The 23608-nt window shown below is 35.9% G+C and overlaps 1 protein-coding gene across 4 annotated transcripts in view; it reads right to left on the bottom strand.

Moving 5' to 3' along the window:
• Positions 1 to 15294: 15294 nt before the first annotated feature.
• The window catches only part of LOC127983862 (tensin-3), a 39073-nt gene continuing 30759 nt past the window's right edge, over positions 15295 to 23608 (bottom strand). For all 4 annotated transcript variants that reach the window (XM_052586226.1, XM_052586227.1, XM_052586228.1 and 1 more), the window contains 11 exons: positions 23294 to 23450; positions 21549 to 21901; positions 21377 to 21463; positions 19662 to 19793; positions 18234 to 18329; positions 17291 to 17368; positions 17143 to 17220; positions 16889 to 17057; positions 16148 to 16216; positions 15930 to 15959; positions 15295 to 15825 (listed from right to left, as the gene is read on the bottom strand). In XM_052586226.1, coding sequence (XP_052442186.1) covers positions 15681 to 15825; positions 15930 to 15959; positions 16148 to 16216; positions 16889 to 17057; positions 17143 to 17220; positions 17291 to 17368; positions 18234 to 18329; positions 19662 to 19793; positions 21377 to 21463; positions 21549 to 21901; positions 23294 to 23450 — 1394 coding nt within the window. In that variant the 3' untranslated portion in view covers positions 15295 to 15680. The remainder of the gene's footprint in view (positions 15826 to 15929; positions 15960 to 16147; positions 16217 to 16888; positions 17058 to 17142; positions 17221 to 17290; positions 17369 to 18233; positions 18330 to 19661; positions 19794 to 21376; positions 21464 to 21548; positions 21902 to 23293; positions 23451 to 23608) is intronic.

Genomic DNA, 23608 nt, shown 5'->3' with positions numbered 1-23608 from the left:
GTAATAATACACCAAATCCAATAATGCAATAATTACTAATCTCCAATATAGACGGACCAGAATGTGATGTAATATAAATCAGCCTTATAATTTACAGTCACTAATCAACAGAAACTGGTGAAATAAATGCAGAGCATTTACATATACATACATACATATTCATTACTTTTTTTTTTATTGTATTATTTTGGTTAAGCATGTGTGTACATGCACACTCTTAGCCAAAATAATGACTCTTTGTGACTAAATCATTTTTACAATAATAAATAAAACAAAATATGTAAACTATGACATTTTATGATCATATATGACTAAATGTAAAAAAAAAAAAGAAAAAGAAACTGTCAGCAGTGAACTGAGCAGAAATCCCTGAAGAAGCAGAAACCATCTTGCCCACCAAACTATTTTTCAACCCAATTCAGTGGGACCTTGACGAACTACTCTGTGAACAAGCCTAAAACCAACCCTTTCAGCCAATGTGTCCGGTAGGGAAGATCTACGTGTCGGATTATTGCTGTGTGCCTCTCATCTCCGATGCTCATTCCTCGGTGGGAACCAGTCATCCAGGAGTAAATAAAAGACTGTCAACTCTTAAAACAAAGTACTGGTGGCCAAGGATGCGGGAGGATGTCACGGAGTTCATTCAAGGATGTGCTCTGTGCAATGATCAAGATACCTCGACAACTACCTACCGGACAGCTCCTTTCTTTACCGATTCCTCAGCGCCCCTGCTCCCACATTGGAGTTGACTTTGTCACCGATCTCCCAGCGTCTGATGGTAATACCTGTATCCTTGTGGCCAGAGATAGATTCTCCAAGGCATGTAGACTTATTCCACTAAAAGGCCTACCCACAGCCTTTGAAACTCCAGAACTTCTGTTTAATAATGTATTTAGTAATTTTGGCATTCCTGAAGACATTGTTTCCAACAGGGAACCTCAATTCATTTCGAGGGTCTGGAAGTCCTTCCTTGCTCTGCTCAACGTCACAGTCAGTCTAACTTCTGGTTACCATCCTCAGGCAAACGGGCAAACAGAACGCAAGATCCAGGACATCAGCCGCTTCCTCAGGACCTTCTGCCACCGTAATCAAAATCTATGGAACAGGTACCTAGTCTGGGCCGAATATGCCCAAAATTCCCTCCGACAAACATCAAGTAATTTAACTCCATTTCAATGCATTCTTGGTTACCAACCTCCTCTGTTTCCATGGTCTGGAGAGCCCTCTATCATTCTAGCTGTAAATGACTGGTTCCGTGACAGTGAATGGGTTTGGAACCAAGCACACCGCCACCTTCAACAAGCAGTCAATCGACTGACCATCAACGCTTTGCAGATGCTCACCGTAAGGAAAACCCTGCCTACCAGCCTGGCCAACTGGTATGGTTATCCACCTAGGACATCAGGTTACGACAACCCTGTGAGAAATTAAGCCCAAAGTACACTGGACCATCCCAATTGGACGACAGATTAACCCTGTCACATATCGACTCCAACTTCCTGCTCAGTACGGGATCCACCCAACCTTTTACGTCTCATTATTGAAACCCCATAACTAACCTGTTTCTGTTCCCTCTGCAGACCCGGTCTCTGACGACGAACCCCCATTGCCGCCCATCGACACGGAACCAATCTACACAGTTAAGGAGATCCTGGACTCCCGGCATCGTGGAGGGCGGTTAGAGTGCTTAAAAGACTGGGAAGATTACGGACCAGAAGAGAGGTGTTGGGTGCCTCGCCAAGATATTCTTGGCCCAAGTCTGCTCACAGAATTTCACGCCCAGCATCCAGAAAAACCCGCTCCACGACCTCAATGCAGACCCCCACGACGCCGGAGAGTAAGGACCGCTGGCGCGGATCCTGGAGGGAGGGTAGTGTCAGGGATGGGGCAGACCCGGTCTCAGCCAATCATCAACGCTCACACTCCCCTGAGTACATATCACCAGCACCTGATCTCCATTACCATGGCACTATATAACACTCACCCATGCACCAGTTCACCATCAAGCCTCCAACAGGAATTGACCTCACGATCATTTCTCCAACTCACCTCGTCTTCGATGAAACACCAGCAGTAATGTATACTTACATTTTGAGAAGCTAACCTGTGTGTCTTTGTTCTCCTGTCTCCAGAACGCTCATGGCACTATCCGTGATCTGAATTCTCCTACAAACCTCGATATCTCCTGAGTGCCCATGTGATTCTCCGAGCATTGTTCTCCCACTGCAAGTAGAAGAGACAAGTATTGATATTCACGTATTGTGTGGCTTTGACGTCTTGGCACGTAATGAAACTCACCTGGCTGTCACAGAAACGAACTCCACAGAACCCGCACCAAAGATTACACTAAACTTACCTCTCACGAACCTTTGTCTCAATAAAGACTTTGTGTTGAATTCAACCACCTCTGTCACCCGAGTACTATCCTGACAATGATCTTTGTTTGAATAATAAAAAAATGTAAACACTGTCCAGCACAGACTTACTGGACCAGGCAGCGGTCCAAATCCAAATTCATTTCAAATGTGAATCAGCATAATTACAGCTCTATGTGCCAATATATATATTTCACAGGTAACCAAAATGATGGATAGAGACGGAGATAACAGAAAAGTGTAAATAAATATTCTTATCATTAATTCAGTTCAAGTTAGTTAAATTAATAGTTAAATAAATTAAATTCATATCTTGGCGTTAGCTTAGTAACATGCTAATGCCAAACTCCACTGTATTCAGTTGTATTAAGTGTCCTGATGAGCTCTACACGATGAGCACTCGCTGTTTGTGTTACGTGCAGGTACCTATGTACAGGGTTTCAAAACTGTCACATTTGTTTTGATGAATTCAATTTCATAGTCTGTGTTGCCTTAGAAGGCAGCTGCCTCTGCATGCAGGCAGTAGAAAGCAAGGCAGCTTTGCAGCAGAGCTTGACGCCACTAAACCATTAATCCAGCTAACACTGACACAACTCAAACCACATATCTTGACACGCTCTATCTGAATTCTTCCTCACAGACCCAAAAACCAGAATTAAATCACCCATACCTCATTTGATGAACTGCACCCAAAAAGAAACATTATGAGAGAGCAAAGATAAAATAAGGGACAGATAGTCCCCAATAATTTACTCACACATGGACTCCCTCATTAACAGTATTGTAGAAATGCTGATGTCATGAAAACGTAATCTGTTGGCCTCTTTTCGGTCAAGAAGTGAGTGTGATCACCCTGCCCACCCCCACACACAGGTTCATTAAGTCTCTGTGTGAATGTGTATGAGTGTATTTCAAATCACAGACAATACACAGAGGGAGCAGATCACAAAAGTGCACCGAGCATGTGCTTTACAGCACGTAGGCTACAGCTGAAAGGGAACGTGAGAGTGAGCAAGTGACGGCCCCGTTTCTGAGCAAGGAGAGGAGAAACTGCTGAGCTCATTGTCACGAGAGAAAGGGCGCTACAGAGGGAATGTTCTGAAAATTGGGGGCGTGCGTGTGCGGACTGTGCACTTCAAAACAGGAGTCTCTGGGTATCTTAAGACCCAATGGCCCGGGTCAATGCGATGTCCAGTTACACATATACACTCATCTGAAGTGCACATATGCTTTTGACTTCCTGAAGTTTTTAATGACAATGAAACATTCAAATCAAGAAACTATATGGTTCTGTATTTAAATTCACCATTCAAAAAGCAAATTTCTTCACTGAACGCCATTTAAAATGAACCCGACGTACTTCGCAAGCAGCATCAATGATTCAAAAATAAACTTACTTTTATGAATTTGACACTTTTATCCAGCTTACATTGCACATGTTTTGTTTTTTGAAATATTGACTTGAACTGACCCTATGAACGGGCTTTTTAATACTATGTTCTATTTCTTGAGAAACAGGACTGCATGTATCTTAAATGCACATTCTAAAAATTTTGTGTTAAGAACAACCCAACTTGGTTTATTTGGCAACCCAGAGCTGGGTAAATAGTGGACAGAACACATGCTGGGTTATTTTGGCTAGTTGGTTGGGTTAAATGTTTTACACCACCATGCTGGACTGTTTAATTTAAGTAATCTATTGTAGTTAAATTATTAGAAGGCGTTTCCAGAGCGAAACGACTGCTGCTGAGATGACACAGTTGACATCACATCCTTATGTTGCGTTGTGCAGAATAATATAATTTACATCACCTTAAAGACTTTAGAAATTAAATAAAATCTATACAAACCTTTATCTCTAAGAACCAAATTGGCGGCGGTGGTGCTGACAACCGCTCGCTCTTTTAATATGCAAAAAGCCCGCTCTGCCTGTAACTCAGCAGATGCGTTGTTTTATCAGAGACAGGCTCAACCCAGTGATTAGGTAGGAAAAAAATGCACTTGGGTAAAAATATTACAAATAACCAAACAAAATGACCCAACAGGCCGAACCCATCATTTAGGTAAAAAACAAAACAAAAAAACAACACAACATTTTTTTAGAGTGTAGCTGTTTCATTATATTATAGCAATTACTACATTGTAGTTTTATTTGTGTCTGTCTGTCTTAGGGGGCTGCAAGCAGTTTCCACAACTTCAGGGGGTTCTGTGTCAGCCAAGAAACTGCCATTGAGATCAATAGGAATGTTAATGGTATTCAAGATATCTCCTTAAACTAATTGCACAAAACGAGCTGACAGAGTAACTATAAACTATAAAAATTTATTATATTTTATTGTTTATTTTAGGGATTTCAAATTGATTAAAGGTGATTGATCAAGTCCAAAATAATGTGTGTAATGTATATATTTATATGTATATAAAGATACACACACACACACACACACACACACATATATATATATATATATATATATATATATATATATATATATATATATATATGCATGGCACTATAGGACCAGCAGGCTAATAGGTCCAATTCCAAGGAAACACAGATCATGACTTGAGATGCTTTCAAGAGCTCTGCCAAATAAAAAAAATAATAATTCAGTACGTATATTTACATGGACTACTTTTCATCAACCTGAATGAATCCAATCCTATTTCAGAGTCTTAAAGTTGTTTATATGAAACTAGTGCATTCAATGTGAAATTAATTTCCAGTTCAGTCAGATCAATTCAGCTGTTTACATGAATGGTTTCAATCGATTGAGACATCACTCTGAGTACTAATGTTTTATATGGGTGCATGTAAACATAGCTGTGTAAACCTGTCTGGGCGAGCAAGGAAATTCATTAAGAATGACAGATGATTCACACAAACACTAAAAGTTTCATTCCAAAATACTGAGGCATTTAAGTCCCATTACAGTATTCTCTTTATGACATCCTCATCATTGTCCAAGCACTAATGAATGTGACATTACCAGACTATGAATCCCTCATCCAGCATGTCATCATGCACTTTCATAATTCATATGGTAAAATTTACACACTTCTATGGTTTTTCTGCAATCTGCGGCCTGTCTGAGAGGAGGTCCAAGAATGTGGCCCTGTCATATTGCATGAGGAGGTTGTGTAGTGCAAAAGCATAAAACCCCATTTCCAGGAAAGACGCACATTTGGTTAATTTAGAAACCACTGCAATCTGCGAGCCAGACAAAAACACTTGGCGGTTTAATAGCAAAACATCATCGGTCCAGTGTACTGCTGCAGAGGCAGAACTCGTGCGCTTGGCCTCCATCTGTAATTATCACCCATCGCATGCCTCAGCTAATCAGCAACGCCTACGACTATAAGCCCAAGCGCATTCACGTGTCCAAGACAGGAATTAAACATGTCAAGTGTGTTTAAGAAAGACATGTGTCATGTATTATACGTTGACAGTCATTAAGAAAATATTTGTTTGCACGATAAACCGATGATCGCTCTCATGACGGCTGTTAAGAGCTTGGCAATAAGACAAGACAAAATGGCAACTCAACATCATCTCAAGAATCTTTTCTGGAAGAAATATTGATGTGAGTGAGAACCACCATTTATTCGCTGCTCAATATTTGAGCCGAGATGTTTTAGAGAGGTTGTATATTGAGATTAGGCCTTTTTTATCCAGTGTGTTAAATTTCTTCTCTTTCTCTTTCAGTTCACCTTTTGACAGCGGGCTTTGTATAAAGACTGTGGGAAAGTTTCCTTTCCTGATGAGGTCATCCCTTCAACCCCCCCACCCCACCAGATCTGTTTCACTCACTCACACACTCACAAACACACAGGAAGGAGGTATACAACAAGCTCTTGGCTTTTCACTGGTTTGTGCACATATATAGGATTGCGATGAAGGTCAAGTGAGGGTTTTGTAAGAAAGTTTTGTAAACGTGTCCATGATAATGGAAAACAATCTAGGTAAAAAAAAAAAAAAGTGCAAGTGCATAGAAATCCACCCTGCTGTATTCATGGTGGTTTCATATGAATTAGAAAAATGTTTATATTATTTATAAGCAAAGTTTAAATTTAATAACTCTAGATATATAATGTGGTGTAATCATCAAGTTAAATGCATTTTACAGTTGCGTTTACACCTTAAATACATAATGTACAAATCTTAATTCATAAACAGTACTCTTTTCATAAAGTTTTATAACGTTGCACCACATGACATTTCACAAGATGAACTAACCTTGTCTTGTCATAAAAAGATAAATTATCTGATAATTTAATCTGACCTTGAGACACAATCATAAAAACCTTCAGGGGTTCAATATGTGATATAATTTCTTATATATATATATATATATATATATATATATATATATATATATATATATATATATATATATATATATATATATATATATATATATATATATATATATGCATATAATTTATATAGACTAATAAAGCAATAGGGTCAATATTGGTTTTCCTTTGAGCTATTTGTTAACACATTGAATATTAAAACAAAATTTTATTTTTTAATGTAAAAAAAATCTTATTATAGAAAAGGTTTATTTAAGAAATTTTATGTTTGAATTTCATTTTGTATGAAACATTTAATTGCATTAAAACAACAACAACAGGGTCATAGCAGTGATCAAGTTAAAATAATAATAAAAAAGATCAGAAATGTATCAAAAGGTGACACAAACACCCAACCACGTACCGCACGTACCCCTGTCTATCACATTTCATTCAAATACAAATTTTCAGCGACCTCTTGCACCCCCAACCCACAAATAATTAAGCTGCAGGGTCAAAGTCTGTGTCCATACAGAAAATACCACCCCAGGGCCACGCTTATGACACAGCTGCCCTTCACAATGTGCCTTTATAGCCAAAGCTCACACTCCCGGCGAGATGCTGGAACTAGACGGCAAGCAAAACGTGCAAAACTAAACATTCACAAAAAAACACAGAGCTCCCAGTCGTGACCATGAGTCTGACGAAGAGGAATGCCTGATACACAGCTCTACACACACACAGCTCTTTGTTTTATATATGTGTAATACACTCACAGCGCTTAATCAAACTCTCCCGACTGTGGCTCTTTTCCAATGTGTGCGTTTATGCAAACATGTGGAGACCTGCGTGGTGTTGAGATGAATTGTGTGTGTGTGTGTGTGGAGAGTTGCATGACTGGCATTCCTCTCAATCAGACTGAAACCCATAGTGAGAAGGTTAAAGAAACAGAAAAGTAAGAAACACTCACATTGCTTGTTGTATTTGGGAGGGTGGGCCAATAGGGGGCGCTGCGCCGGAGAAATCCAACTTAGCTGACTCAGAAAATGTTCTGAGTTTCTTTGTGTCTTGTTCTTTCTTGTTTAAGAAGAAACAACCTCCACCCCCTTGCCCTGAGCCCATATAAAGGGGCAGTTTGTTTAATCAGTAATCACTTCTGAACAAGTGAGACACTATCTTTTTATCCGACCAAACCTCTGAATAAGCAAACCATTATACTACCCTCTCTCTCCAGAGAATACGGTGAGCTCATGCCACCTGCAGTCTACCACATTATGCTGAATCAGTGTCTTTGAGATGGTCAAACTGTGATCCTTTACTAAAATTTACCATGATTTTACTAGAGTAACCATCATTAAACTGTGGGAGTGAGTAGTAAGTAAAAAAAATTAATCATGGTTTAACTAGAGTCACCATAGTTGGTTTTAATACTGCATTTACAGTAAAACCATAGTAACTACAAAATAAACCATGGTTTTACTAGTTAAAAGGATAGTTCACTATGAAACACTTAAAGGGATAGTACACCCAAAAATTAAAATTCTGTTATTTTTGTTTTTGTTGCACACAAAATGTATTTGCATAGCTTCGAAAAAAATTATGGTTGAACCGCTGATGTCACATGGATTATTTTAACAATGTCCTTGCTACATTTCTGGACCTTGATCGTGGTCCTTGACCTTGTCTGTGGAGCATCAGAGAGCTCTCGGAATTCATCAAAAATATCTTTGTGTTCCGAAGGTGAACAAATGTCTTACGGGTTTGGAACGACAAGAGGGTGAGTAATTAATAACTGAATTTTCGTTTTTTGTGTATACTATCCCTTTAAGCGTTTTATAGTAAAGGTTTAGTAAGTACATACTTATGGTTTTAATACAGCCATGGTTTAACAATGATTGTTTATTATAAATTATTGAATGATTTGTTTCGTTTGAACTTTTACTATAACATTTCCAGTAAATTCATAGTAAACAAACATGGTTTTACTACAACATTTGCGGTATAAATATAGTAATTTCAAAATTACAGAAATTAGTTTTAAGCATAGATTAAGAGTTAGTGAAAATATAATAATACTTGTTTTTGTATAGAATTTACAGTAAAACCATAGTACAAATGATCCATGTTTTAACTACAGCACAGTATCCTTTTCTTGTCATACAACACATACAATATCCCTACCACCTGAGAAATAAATCTTTATTTCAGCCTGTTTATCCAAAATAGGATGCCTGGATGTGGCTAGCCATTAACATTCCCATTCATCTCAATGGCAGTTGCTCAACTGAAGTATGCAGTCCTGGGAGTGCACAACCTGATTGCTGCCATCTTTGCTCCATGGGGATTTTTTGAGCCAATCATCTCAGTTCTAAATGTCATGTGACTGATCATCCATATTAGAACTTCCTCCAGCAGACAAGATAACACGCGTGTATATATTTAATTTTTGACAGGAATAAAAAACGAGGCTGTGAGAGACAAGTATAGTGCTTTGAATGGACTGTACTGTTGTTCAACAACATACCGATTGTTCAGAAATATTTCCAGTAGGCAAAAAATCCATAAAACAGTATTTAAAATTGTGCGTGGCATTGTAAAGACATTGAATATATTCCTCACAACCATGTTTTAATTAGCATTCATTTCAATATTGCATCTAACCAGAGTAAAGTCTATTTCATACAGTTATGTGCTCTTCAAAACATCAACTACATCTGAAGTACATTTTGGTTACTTGCAAAAAATAATTTCAGAATAGATTTAAATGGAAATCAGTGGAGAAACTAACAATATTGTTTTAATATTATTTTTAATTCCGTGAGAATAGTGAATTCCACACCACAAATATAATGACAATGACATAGAGAATCGGAAATGAAAAGTTGGAATTACTTTTACAACGATTTTTTTTTTTTAATAAACAAATCAGAATACACATGACAGAGTTAGAGCATTTAAAGTGGCAGACAACATTACTGCAGCACATAATTAAGATGAGGGGAACATTATCGTCCATTAGTGTGGGAGCTAATAAAGTTAAAGTTTTCATTCTGTAATGTATGAAAGTGGCTTAAGGCAGAGCAACCACTTGCGAAAAATCTCGCCAAACAAGATAAAGGCAAGGCAGGTGATTTGGTTCAAAATTTTATTATTATTTACATTTTTTTTGTTATGCTAGTTGAAAGTCTCCTCACAATAGCAATCAATAAGTTAAGCGGCCTAAATGTATATATATATATATATATATATATATATATATATATATATATATATATATATATATATATATATATATCATCATCAGTGGAAGCCATAGGACCATGAAATGTTTATCCAATCATATCGCTTGTATTTGCATACTTCTGCCAAAGCCACTCAAAGGCAAGCCTGCATCCTTAAGCCAAAAAAGTATAATAGCTAATGCTGCCACTTCTTCTTTGGCAGTACGTGAGAAAGGAGATCAGAAGCCTTTTTTTAAAAAATGGATATCAATGGAGAGGCTTCACTACGCAATAAACAGTTTTTTTAGGAGAAATGGCTTATCATTTAGAAGTATGTGTATTTTTTTCAAAAAATGCTTTAGAAAACTGAGTCGGGCCGGGTACAAAAACAAACATGCGTTTCTACTTATGATGGTGACAAGAGAGAGAGCGCTCAGTGCACAGGACAGACATTAGCCGAGTCAAGCGACAACAGAAAGATAGAGATGGCGGATAAAAAACAAAAGAGAAAAACATCTGTGGAACAAAACAAGGTTTATGATAAGGCAAGAAGTATACCACATGTAAATATCGCACCAGCTTTCCATCGCTGGAGAGAAATCAAGGACTAGGAAGGCCTGTGGGATGCCGGGGTTGCTTTGTTTCTTCTTAGTAGGTGAGTAACATTGGTTTTTGTTTGTTTCAAAGAACTAATATATTCTGTTAAAACACATGTATATTCACATTAAAAAACCCTTAGGAAAAAGTTTTAAAAAATAGGAAAGTACGCTTTTAGTTTATATTTGAGCTATACTCCTAGAATCTGTGTTGTTATTATTATACAGTAGAGGGCAGTAGTATTCATCTTGAGCACAGAATAATAAAAATAAAAAAAAAACAAGTGAAGAAGAAAAAAGAAACTAGATACTAACACATGTAATCTAACACGATCCTCTGACATGAAAAAGCATCAAAACTGTAACATTATGTAAAAAAATGTAGACCGATGAAGAGGTAATAATTACAGTCAAGGTTTGGGTTGTTGATCGATTCTATCTATGTTTTGATTATCATTCTGAATCCGATTCATAGTCTTTTTTCAGGTTTTTGTTCAAAAAGTTATTTCTTCATTTTTTATAAAACTTACCCACATTGAAGTGTTTAAAAAAGATTGCATGAAGCTAGAATAAAAAAAAAATGTTTACAAGCAGATACCCTGTTCTTTCTTTGGATGTTTTGTTTGTTCAGATATTCATATAACAAAATATAGACAAATTCAAACCTAAATAGGGACATAGTAGTATACTTAAAGTGATGTAAAGTTCACTTAAAGAAAACGGTATAAAACTGCAGTAGTTTACGAAGATGATACTTCAAAGTGTACAAAGTATTTAATTAGTAAACTATAAGTATACCTAGAGTATAAGTTCAATTTTAGTATAATTGCAGTACAAACTACACGCATAGAGGTAAACTAGTTGTTTATTCAAAGTGTGCTACTGTTATACTTAAAATATACTTAAAAGTATACTTTTATATACTAGAAAGTGGACCAATTTAGTCCCAAGGAGTATTGAAACAGTACACTTACAAGTATACTACTAGAACACTGATATTTGTATACTTGCTATGTAAAGTATACTGTACTTAAAACTATACTTGAACTTTAATTAAGTAGCATCACCCTCTGTGCAGCTGACAAGTCACATTTACCTTAATTATATTTAGGTTTTAGCCATACCTTAGCTTTTACACCTCCACCTATGAATTTGCAGTGTTTCCAGATGTTTTAATGCACATTTTGAATTTATGCATAAAAACAACTGGATGGAAACATGAATAGGCCTACTGTTACATTATGTTATGTTATATTATTCTAATGTAATTGCATTTTTATATTGTACATTTAAATTGCCAATAAAAAATATTTTAAACTATTTAATTTTGTAAAGTCTGGTTTTGAGACATAACTAAAATGTAATTTAATCTTTTTTTTTTTCTTTTTTTTTTTTTGCAAAGATAGAGGACAAAATATGTTTGCAGTTACATATTAACAAGGTCATAGTCAGGTATACTTCATAAAAATAAGAGTAACAGAAAAAAAATCTAACTTATATTGTTGTCACTTTTGACCCACCTGTGAGTTACTTTTGTCCTAACCGATGGGGTCAAAAGTAATAATGTGCAACTTATGTTCAAAGTGAAATTATACTGAAGTCTTTCTACTTTTCTACAAAATACCACCTCGTATTGATAAACCACACTTCTGAGTTACTGGTCACAGCAATAAACATGAAGTATAAATACTTTTTGGTAAGGGCACACAGTACTATCAAAACACATTCAACCTGTATTACCATAGTAACACACATTGCTTTCACTTATCGATGACATCATACCCTCAGCGAGCTGGCACAATAATCGTTGCCTGGGTTGCATGGGTACTGTATGTGTGGTGCGGCGCTATCAAAATAGGGGCGTGTTTGTTTTGGTGATTTGAAATATCACCATTGGTTACCAGAAATCACCTACCCCACCTTTAATTAATCAACAGCCTATCTGTTAATCTTCAACATGTTTGACAATACTTTTGGACTGAACTACAGTACATAGTTTTTAGAGTTTACCACGAAAAAAATCAGTTTTATAAGAGAAGTCACTGACTTTTTGTTACAGGTGGGATTCAGCTTACTGCACTTCTCATTCATTCCTATGGTATCCATAAACGGCTGTAAGGCTGTAATGTGATTGTTTATTATGATCACACAAGGTCCAAGTTAGTTGTTGCTTTCTAATACAGACCATCTCATCTCTATAGCATCACGCTAACACGATGTTGTCAGAAACTGATGACATATATCCTTTTAACACAGTATATGACAAAAACTGCCTCAATTTAGTACCATAAAATTTATTTAATATTGTATTCTGTGCCTGTATACAGTCCATAAATCATTGATTTACAAATAAACCAATGCATTAGACAGTACAAAGAAAGTACAGAATAGCTTTTGTGATAAAAACTTGCTTCTTAAAGTAAGAAAAGTAATGGCACAGGCACATTTGTCCGATTCAGATGAATTCCAAGTGAAACATTTATTTGCAAAATCCTCTTTGATCAAGCATTTACACACTTTGTCAGTTAAAAAAAAATTGTCAGAAGTACTGAGTTCACATGTAATGTTGTTTACCTCAAATGAGGTGATCTATCAAAATTAGATGGCTTAACTCTCATGCCACATACAGTATTGTTCAAAATAATAGCAGTACAATGTGACTAACCAGAATAATCAAGGTTTTTCGTATATTTTTTTATTGCTACGTGGCAAACAAGTTACCAGTAGGTTCAGTAGATTCTCAGAAAACAAATGAGACCCAGCATTCATGATATGCACGCTCTTAAGGCTGTGAAATTGGGCAATTAGTTGAATTAGTTGAAAGGGGTGTGTTCAAAAAAATAGCAGTGTGGCATTCAATCACTGAGGTCATCAATTTTGTGAAGAAACAGGTGTGAATCAGGTGGCCCCTATTTAAGGATGAAGCCAACACTTGTTGAACATGCATTTGAAAGCTGAGGAAAATGGGTCATTCAAGACATTGTTCAGAAGAACAGCGTACTTTGATTAAAAAGTTGATTAGAGAGGGGAAAACCTATAAAGAGGTGCAAAAAATGATAGGCTGTTCAGCTAAAATGATCTCCAATGCCTTAAAATGGAGAGCAAAACCAGAGAGACGTGGAAGAAAACGGAAGACAACCATCAAAATGGATAGAAGAATAACCAGAATGGCAAAGGCTCAGCCAATGATCACCTCCAGGATGATCAAAGACAGTCTGGAGTTACCTGTAAGTACTGTGACAGTTAGAAGACGTCTGTGTGAAGCTAATCTATTTTCAAGAATCCCCCGCAAAGTCCCTCTGTTAAAAAAAAGGCATGTGCAGAAGAGGTTACAATTTGCCAAAGAACACATCAACTGGCCTAAAGAGAAATGGAGGAACATTTTGTGGACTGATGAGAGTAAAATTGTTCTTTTTGGGTCCAAGGGCCACAGGCAGTTTGTGAGACGACCCCCAAACTCTGAATTCAAGCCACAGTACACAGTAAAGACAGTGAAGCATGGAGGTGCAAGCATCATGATATGGGCATGTTTCTCCTACTATGGTGTTGGGCCTATTTATCGCATACCAGGGATCATGGATCAGTTTGCATATGTTAAAATACTTGAAGAGGTCATGTTGCCCTATGCTGAAGAGGACATGCCCTTGAAATGGTTGTTTCAACAAGACAATGACCCAAAACACACTTGTAAACGGGCAAAGTCTTGGTTCCAAACCAACAAAATTAATGTTCTGGAGTGGCCAGCCCAATCTCCAGACCTTAATCCAATTGAGAACTTGTGGGGTGATATCAAAAATGCTGTTTCTGAAGCAAAACCAAGAAATGTGAATGAATTGTGGAATGTTGTTAAAGAATCATGGAGTGGAATAACAGCTGAGAGGTGCCACAAGTTGGTTGACTCCATGCCACACAGATGTCAAGCAGTTTTAAAAAACTGTGGTCATACAACTAAATATTAGTTTAGTGATTCACAGGATTGCTAAATCCCAGAAAAAAAAAAATTGTGTACAAAATAGTTTTGAGTTTGTACAGTCAAAGGTAGACACTGCTATTTTTTTGAACACACCCCTTTCAACTAATTGCCCAATTGCACAGCCTTAAGAGCGTGCATATCATGAACGCTGGGTCTTGTTTGTTTTCTGACAATCTACTGAACCTACTGGTAACTTGTTTGCCACGTAGCAATAAAAAATATACTAAAAACCTTGATTATTCTGGTTAGTCACATTGTACTGCTATTATTTTGAACAATACTGTAGATGAGTAAGTAATGAGTATACACAGAATATGAGTTATATGATAAATATTTCCAAATATATAAACAAAGTCAAAGCAAATGTGCTTTTTAAAGGAAACCACTTAGCATTGATCGAAAAATGTTAGCTCGGCACTTATAAACAAATTCAGAGATAAACATCAATTGATTATTTTGAACTATAAAAATGTTAAAAGTATTATTTGATAATGTATACACATATATAAAACCAAAAATATTTCAATTTTGTAAATTGATATGCAAAATGCTCTTTGGTCTGCATTTTGTGGATGTATGTGCCCAGACACAACATGGAAATTAATCTACATTTACACCTCAATCATTTTTATTTCCAAACGAAACTAAGGACCTCAGAAATACTGCAAACAAAATGGCAAAAAAAAAAAAAAAAAAAAGAAAAGAAAAAAAAAAGAAAAGAAAAGGGTAGTAAGTTGTTTTTCCTCTTAGGCTTTCGAGTTTGCTTTGAGCAGACTGTGTTTATGGCAGTGCGAGAATGAGCTGGAGAAGTGTGGCGCCCTCTTCTGGACGTGTCATGTGATGCAACAGTGCTACGTAGGTTTCAAAGACTTCCTGTGGAATGGATTTTTTTTTTCAGGCTAGTCATCAGGTGGGACAATTGGAAATGTTATCCCGGGCCTTGTGAAAGGGCAGTCCACCTATAAAACTTGTTCCTGGTCCCCATGAAGTTTAGCTTCACCCCTGTGTATCTTGTTCAAAAAACAGAGAGAATCCAACATAAAATAAAGTTTCATCTATTCCAATACTGACGTCTCACTGTCTCTACCCCATCAGCAAGTAAAAGCGGTCACATAACAGTAGCGAAACTGTAAATTTGGTTCCTTCTTCAACATTTTATTTTAAGGATGTAGAGTCTGTCCCCTTCACAGTTCAGCAGGGATCTCTGCTTATGATTTTTCTATTTAGTCTTCTGAGAGCCGATCATCACCTTAGAGACAAAGTTGACAATAGCGCTGGCGGGCTGCTCGGGGTCGTGCTCGGCAAACAGGTGACATACATTCTCTGTGCTGCTCCCGCTTTTCCTCGCAATGAAGCCAAAGATCCTGTTTTACACACAAGCATACACAACTATGAATAAATATACACACTGAAATACATAACTGACACTACTCCAGAACTGAACTGAGATAGCCGGATTAAAACGTACTTTGCAGCTGTGCAGCCGTCCCGTGTCCACCTGTGAAAAGTGCAGGGAAGAAGTCAGAACATCCAAGAAAAACCCATTTACACCAAAATATTCAATTATATTGTGAAGTCTGAAATATTCTTTACAAGTGTAAAACTGGTAGACTGTAGATTAATGGAAAGCAGGCAAACAAATGTCCAAACAAGATTGCAAGATTGTGTGTGTGTGTGTGTTTGTACCTCCTGTCCTGAGGATCCAGGGCACAGAATATAACTGTGTTGACTGCATAGTGTCTCCTGAAGAACAATCTGGAAACACACAGTAATATAAAAACTCAGGACAACATTATATGTCTATACATTATACATGATATGTTTTTATCTCTCTTCATTGCTTTGCATTAAAAGTAACAGTAAAGGCATTTCATTGTTTTTTTTGTTTTTTTTTCTCTATTTCAAATAAATGCTGCTCCTTTGACCTTTCTATTCATCAAAGAATCTTGAAAAAAAGTAACATGGTTTCCACAAAAATATGCAAATGTTTCTTGAGCAGCAAATCAACAGATCAGAATGATTTCTGAAGGATCATGTGACACTGAAGACTGGAGAAATGATGCTGAAAATTCAGCTTTGCATCAAAGGAATAAATTACATTTAAAATTATTCACAAGTAGAAGTTAAATTGGAACAATATTTCATAACATTACTGTTTTTTAATCAACTAAATGTAGCTTTGGTGAGCATAAGACATTTTTAAAAACATGAAAACATTTTTACAGACCACAAACCTTTGACCAATTACACACAAAACCAACAGGTGATTATTGAGATTACACAACTTTAGCTTTCATTTCCACTTCAACATTATTCACAACAGATTGCTAACATAAATGTCCCACTGACAGCAATACATTATCAATAACAACCCCTAAACCCATCTAAATATAACTCAATCTTTGAAATATAAAGGGAGAGACTCACTTCCTCTGGTTGTCCGTGAGGGTGATTCCCTGTGCAGACACTTTAAAGTGAACGACGGTGGATGTGGGTGCTGGATCCATACTGAAAATCCCAGTGGTGGCCTTCTGGACACCCTGAACTCCTGTCAGAGACTCCAGATCCACGCTGCCCAGGAACCACACGTTACACGCTGAGCAACAACACACACACACATTAACACATTAACACACGGATGAGACCAAACAATCACAGATATTGTTCAGGCGTTTCATTACCTGCTCCCTGTTTGAGTAGCTCTGCTGCAGAGTTTGTAGATGTCTGCGATGAAGACTCATTGAACTCCTCTAGAGGATCTAAAAGAAGTCTTCAGTTAGCATAAAAACACTAAAAACATAAAACTCACACACTAAAATCAGAACATACCTCTGTTTGGGATGATGAGTCTGCACGGTAAAGCCAAGGGTGTGATTGAATGCTGACACACCAAAGCTGTGAGACTTCCTGTAAAAGTATATGTATATTAAGTATACATTTATTTAATGCCATGCCAGCATCATAAGCTACTGTCTTGGCAAAAAATAGTACAAAAAAAGTACAAAAGTACAAAAAAAAAAAAAAGAAATAATTAAAAAAAAAAAAAAAAAGCTAGCAAACAAACACAAATTATATTACACAAGATTTGTGAGACTTCATGTTCATATGGTAAACAATATTTTTAAGCTGAATGTTTTACCATATTTTCCAAACAATAACAATGCATGGTTGTAACAATTTTGCTTAATTAAAAAAATATATACATTACCGTTCAGAAGCCAGGAGTCGGCGATAACATTAAAAGAAATGTTTACTATAGATGGATTTATTTTATAATATTATTAGAATTAAAAAATATATTTTTCTATTTCAATAGATTTTACAATGTAATTAATTTTGGCAATACAAAAGCTGAATTTTCAGTAGCCATTCCCCGAGTCTTCAGTGTCATATACTGATATAATATTATATAAAATGCTGATTTAGCACTAAAAGGGATTATTTGAATGTTTAATTATCATTATTATTTATTTTTTAATATTATTTTACAAGTGACATTTTTTTAAGATTCTTTGATAAATAGAAAAGTTCAAAAGAATATTTTTCCAACAATATAAATGTATTTTTTTTACGATTTAATGTTGAATAAAAGTAGCCTATTATAAAAAGTTCCTGACCCCAAACTTTAAAGGGAGTGAAAAGACAAGCGCAACAGTTGCACGATGCTCCTGACTTCAGCCACTAGAGGGAGCTCCTGACCCTGCAATGATGAAGCTCTAACCAGCTCTCGTGTCTGTTATTAACCTTCACACAGACATGAACGGATACTTACCAAAATAAGGTTCATTGGGACAGCCTTTTAACCGCACTCCCTTTTGTGTGCACTCGATCAGGAAATGCCGCACAAGCTCATTGGACAGATCACCCACTGTGCACAGAGATAGGAAATGACTTCATTTGAAAAAAGTATTTTTAATTACTAAAGAAGCAATGCCAACACATATGTAGTAGCAAGAGGAAATGGATGGAGAAGTGTTGACCAAATTTCAAAAGACCCACATATATACAGAAGAAAAAAATCATGAACAAAATGGAGCTTGATTGCTTCTCCTGAACAACAACAAAAAAAAAACAGCTCAAGAGTTTTCTCCTGAGGATTTACTAATCTCACGCGTGGCTCCTATGGTTTCAGAAGAGATCTTAACATTGTCTCCAACTGCGCTTGGATTTCCTAAGATATTAACATCTGCCAGCAAAAGTTAGAGACTTCAGTCTGCAAAAAAAGCAACTTTAGTTCAACACCATGGCTGTCTCACTGAGAATTGTCTTATTTTTTTATACTGTTATTTCTCCTCAAGAATTCTACCATGCTATTTTTATTTGTTTAATTATTTAAAGCTAAGTTGTAATGTCTGTATTTGTTTAGTAATACATTTATAATTGAGTGTGACTGACCCTTAGTGTGTGTGTGTGTGTGTGTGTGTGTGTGTGTGTGTGTGTGTCTTTTTAAATGGTGCAATAACACGCAAAAATAATCTGCACTGAAATGTGCCATGCAAACTATAAAAATTGCTCAGAAATGATCAGGGATGTTGTTATAAACAGCATTTCACTGGATTGTTTCCAACTTTGAGATCCTTCAGAAAGACTTTCCTGCATTTAACTCTAATCATCAGTTCATCTGAAATGTGGGAACAACAGAATGCATCCTACTTCCTCCATAATACCTCACCCTGACTGACTGGTCCAAGTTTGTGAACACCAGGAGTGTATCTGATGTTGAAAATAGACTCAGATTAAGTTTTCATACAATGAGCTCTTATCTCTAAAGATAAAGTTAAATTTAATTTCCAATGGAACAGAAAAAAAACAGCTTAATACTAGTCACCTAGAATTGTGAATCAGAAGGAGATAGACAGTGTGTGTGTGTGTGTGTGTGCGCCTCCCTTCCTTCCTCTGATTGAGAGACACACTGTGTTTACGGAGGGGCTCTGGATATGAACGCTCCAGCTGTGTTCACACTCATTCAGCTGTTTCTCACACAATAGTGTTGGGACGACCTGCTCTCCATGGTCTTAAAGTCCATCAAAAATTCACCGCAGTTTATTCAAGGAATTGCCCTGTATATTCAGACTCTATGGATAGTTCATATATGCAGACAAAAAGGTGACCATTTAAAACGCATTGTGTCACTGTTCAGCTCGAGTGACTGGAAATGTGAGAGTTGTTATCAAAAGTCATGTGTTTGTAAAGTTCTTACTTTTTCTGCTTTGCTGTACAACCGAGGGTGGGGGCGTGGCCACCTTCATAGCCAATCCGTAAGCTCCTCTGAATGAGTGACTGTCTCTGATGATGAAGGAGCCCGGCTCTTTATCCTTGAGAATGGCAATAGCTAAAAAAAAAAAGGGAAAATTTGAAAATACATTTGACCCTGGATTTTTTTCAAAAATTAAGATTTATACATAATCTGGAAGCTGAATAAATAAGCTTTCCATTGATGAATCATATTTTAGGATCGGACAATATTTGTCAGAGGTGCAACTATTTGAAAATCTGGAATCTGAGGGTGCAAAAATATCTAAATATTGGGAAAATTGCCTTTAGGATTGTCCAAATGAATTCTTAACAATGTACATTAATAATCAAAATTTAGTTTTGACATTTATGGTAGGAAATTTACAAAATATCTTCATGGAACACTATCTTTACTTAATATACTTATGATTTTTGGCATAAAAGAACAATCTATAATTTTGACCCATACATTGTTTTTTTTTTTTTTTTTTGGCTACTGCTAAAAATATACCCCAGTGACTTAAGACTGGTTTTGTGGTGCATTCTGCTGTCATAATTGAAGAAGCAGAGAGGAAGTAATGCTTAAAAACCTTAGCCGAGATAGACAAAGATGGAGCAATGAAAGCTACTTTGAGAACAATCAGTTGATCAAGTTACATTATAAACCACCATTAAACAGAAAACACTATGTCTTTCACAGGTGACAACAAGAATAATATGTATATGTTTTAATCAGTTATTTTGAATGCTGGACTAAAAGGTGTAAAATGCAGCATTGGCACAAATGCTGACAAGGAGGCAAATAAACTGTTAAAAGTTAAACTGCAACTGTAAGTGAAAAAACAAGACTGTGAGGGACAGAAGTAACTTTTTTTTTTTTTTAGAAAAAAGAAATTAGAAATCATTAAACAAAAATACAATCAGTTGATCAAAAGTGACAGCACAGACTTTCATAATGTGACAAAATATTTATATTTCAAATAAATGCTCTGAATTTTCTATTCATCAAAGAATTCTAAAAAAAAAAAAAAAAAAAAAAAACCCAGCAAAAAAAAAAAAAAAAATTATCAAAACTGTTTTAACATTGAAATCATCATAAATATTTCATGAGCAGCAAATCAGCATATTAGAATGATCAGCACAGGAATATATTACATTTAAAAAAACATTTAAAATAGAAATTCATATCAAATACCTTTATTTCCACACAATATTACTGTTTTACTGTATCAACAACATAAAAAAAAAAGACCAACCCCAAACTTTTGAATGATAATGTATATCCCTCACAGCCATAGACATTTAAAAGGATAGTTAGTTTACCCCAAAAATGAAAACTTTGTCATCATTTGCTCATCCTCATGTCTTTCCAAACCTGTATGAGTCTCTTTTTTATGCTGAATATAAAAGAAGATATTTTAACGAATGTTGGCAATCAAACAGTTGATGTCCCCTCTGACTTCCATAGTATTTACTCCCCTATTATGGAAGTCAATGGGGATCAAAAACTATTTGGTTCTTCAAAATATCTTCTGTGTTCAACATAACAAAGAAACTTATACAAGGTTTGGAACATCATGAAGGTGAGGAAATGATGACAACATTTCATTTTTGGGTTAACAATACATTTAACATGACTCTGAATTTAGCTTAGGCCTACTGAGGATCTAATTTTGTTACCTTGCTCTCTCGAGATGTCTGGCTTGTACCAAAACTTTGACGTGTCTTGAACAAACTTCACATTTTCTGGTTTACTGGCCATAAAATCTGCAAAGAAGAAGAATATCACGATAAATGTGCTTAATGTGTTAATGTGCCTGTGTGTGCGCTTACAGACAGACACACTACAAACCTGGACTTGGTGTAGATCTGGTAGGTGAGCTGTTGTGACTGGCATAGGACGTGCTGACTGCACTCCTGCTGAGCGGGAACAGGGTCTCTGAGCCTTCAGTCCCTCGTCTCTTCAGGGGCAGATGGGGACGCTGAGCCACATCCAGACCCAGAGCCTCCAGACCCTCCACCGCCTCCAGCAGGCTGCTCTCCAGTCCCCCGACATCCAGAGAGGAGGACAGGCCACGGGGGGCTCCACGAGGGGAGCTGTGGGAGTTGGGGGCCGAGAGGGTGAGGGGTGGAGAGGGCTGAGGGGTGTAGTGACTCAGAGGGGTGCTGGATCCACCCTCTAACCAGGAATGAGCTGGGGCGGGACTGCATGGAGAATAGAAAACAGTTATCCTACATATCCTGTGCATAGACAAACACACCCCACCATGTGTTTATACATTGTTAAATATAGACTAGATACACAATAGACCACACAAGTAGCCTGGTGTTAGTGAAAAGCCAGGATTTACATCAATTGGGTGAGAAAGGTATTGACTGACTTCTAGGAATGGAGTAATAAAACAATTGTAAAAAATTATTGCTATATATTTTATTATATAAAATTATAAGATTTATATACAGTATATGACTGTCAGATATTGCCACTAATACCTCTTCATGTATATTTCTTCAAAATCCTAAACCACAACAAACACAAGCTCAGTTATCTACTTATGATAATAACTGTTTTAATGAAATTGACAGTCATTAAAAAAATCTATAATAGAAACGTATGAACTATCCCCTGGATCCTCTTTTCAGCAAAAGTGTACATTTTAAGCTATCATGGAATTACATTACAATTTTCATTATCTTTTAATATATATATATATATATATATATATATATATATATATATATATATTAAAAGATAATGAAAATTGTAATGTAATTCCATATATATATATATATATATATTCTTTTTTTTTAATCAAACAAAACAAAAAACAAATTTTCAACATCAAATCAAATCATATATATTTATAAGAATTGTTTATTAAATTAAGATTTAATTAATTAAATTAAATTAATTTAATAAGATTGAAGATTTGTATAATATACATTTATGTCCAATTTATTTATTTATTTATTTGTTTGTTTATTTATTATTATTATTTTAAAATAAGTATCTTATGCTCACAAAGGCTACATTTATTTGATCATAAATACTAATATAATATTGTGAAATATTGTTACAATTTAAAGAACTAATTTCTATTTGTAATAGCAATTATATTTAAAAATGTAATTAATTCATTTGAGGCAAACCACAATTTCCAGCAGCCATGATTTCAGTCTTCAATGTCACATGATCCTTCGAAAATTTTCCTAATGTATTGATTTGGTGATCAAGAAAATGTTTTAAGTCATTATCAATGTTGAAAACAGTTGTAGTGCTTAATATGTTTGTGGAAACAGTGACTTTCTTAAAGATTCTGTGATGAATAGCATTTAATTGATATATATATATATATATATATATATATATATATATATATATATATATATATATATATATATATATATATATATATACAACATTATAAATGTCACTTCTGATTGATCTAGTGTGTCCCTAATGAATAAAATTATTATTATTATTTTTTTAAATACAACTATTGCGTATTTAAATATATACAATTTATACACACAATTTTTTTTTAAATAACTAAAAGCTGTGTATTTAAGGATCACAATATGATTGACAGACAGCACCTGTCGGTGTTGACCAATGGGCTGGGGGTGGACATCGAGTGCATAGATCCAAACATCCTCTGACAGGAGGCGGGACTTCCTGTGACATCAGAATGGAAGAGCTCTCCGTCAGATGACATAGATTTATGTGTCATGCTGTCCAGGTATCCTCGTGACTCTGAAAGGAAATACACAACAGGATTTTTAAGACCTGAACACACACACACACACACACACACCTTCAACTAATGTCTCTTGAAAATTCCATTCAGTATGAGCAATGCATTATTACACGTCCACAAAATATTTGAAGACCTGCTCTGTGCAACCTGCTTC

Source organism: Carassius gibelio, chromosome B20 (assembly GCF_023724105.1).
Source record: "Carassius gibelio isolate Cgi1373 ecotype wild population from Czech Republic chromosome B20, carGib1.2-hapl.c, whole genome shotgun sequence".
NCBI lineage: Eukaryota > Metazoa > Chordata > Actinopteri > Cypriniformes > Cyprinidae > Carassius > Carassius gibelio.
This window is presented reverse-complemented; position numbering and strand designations above follow the sequence as displayed.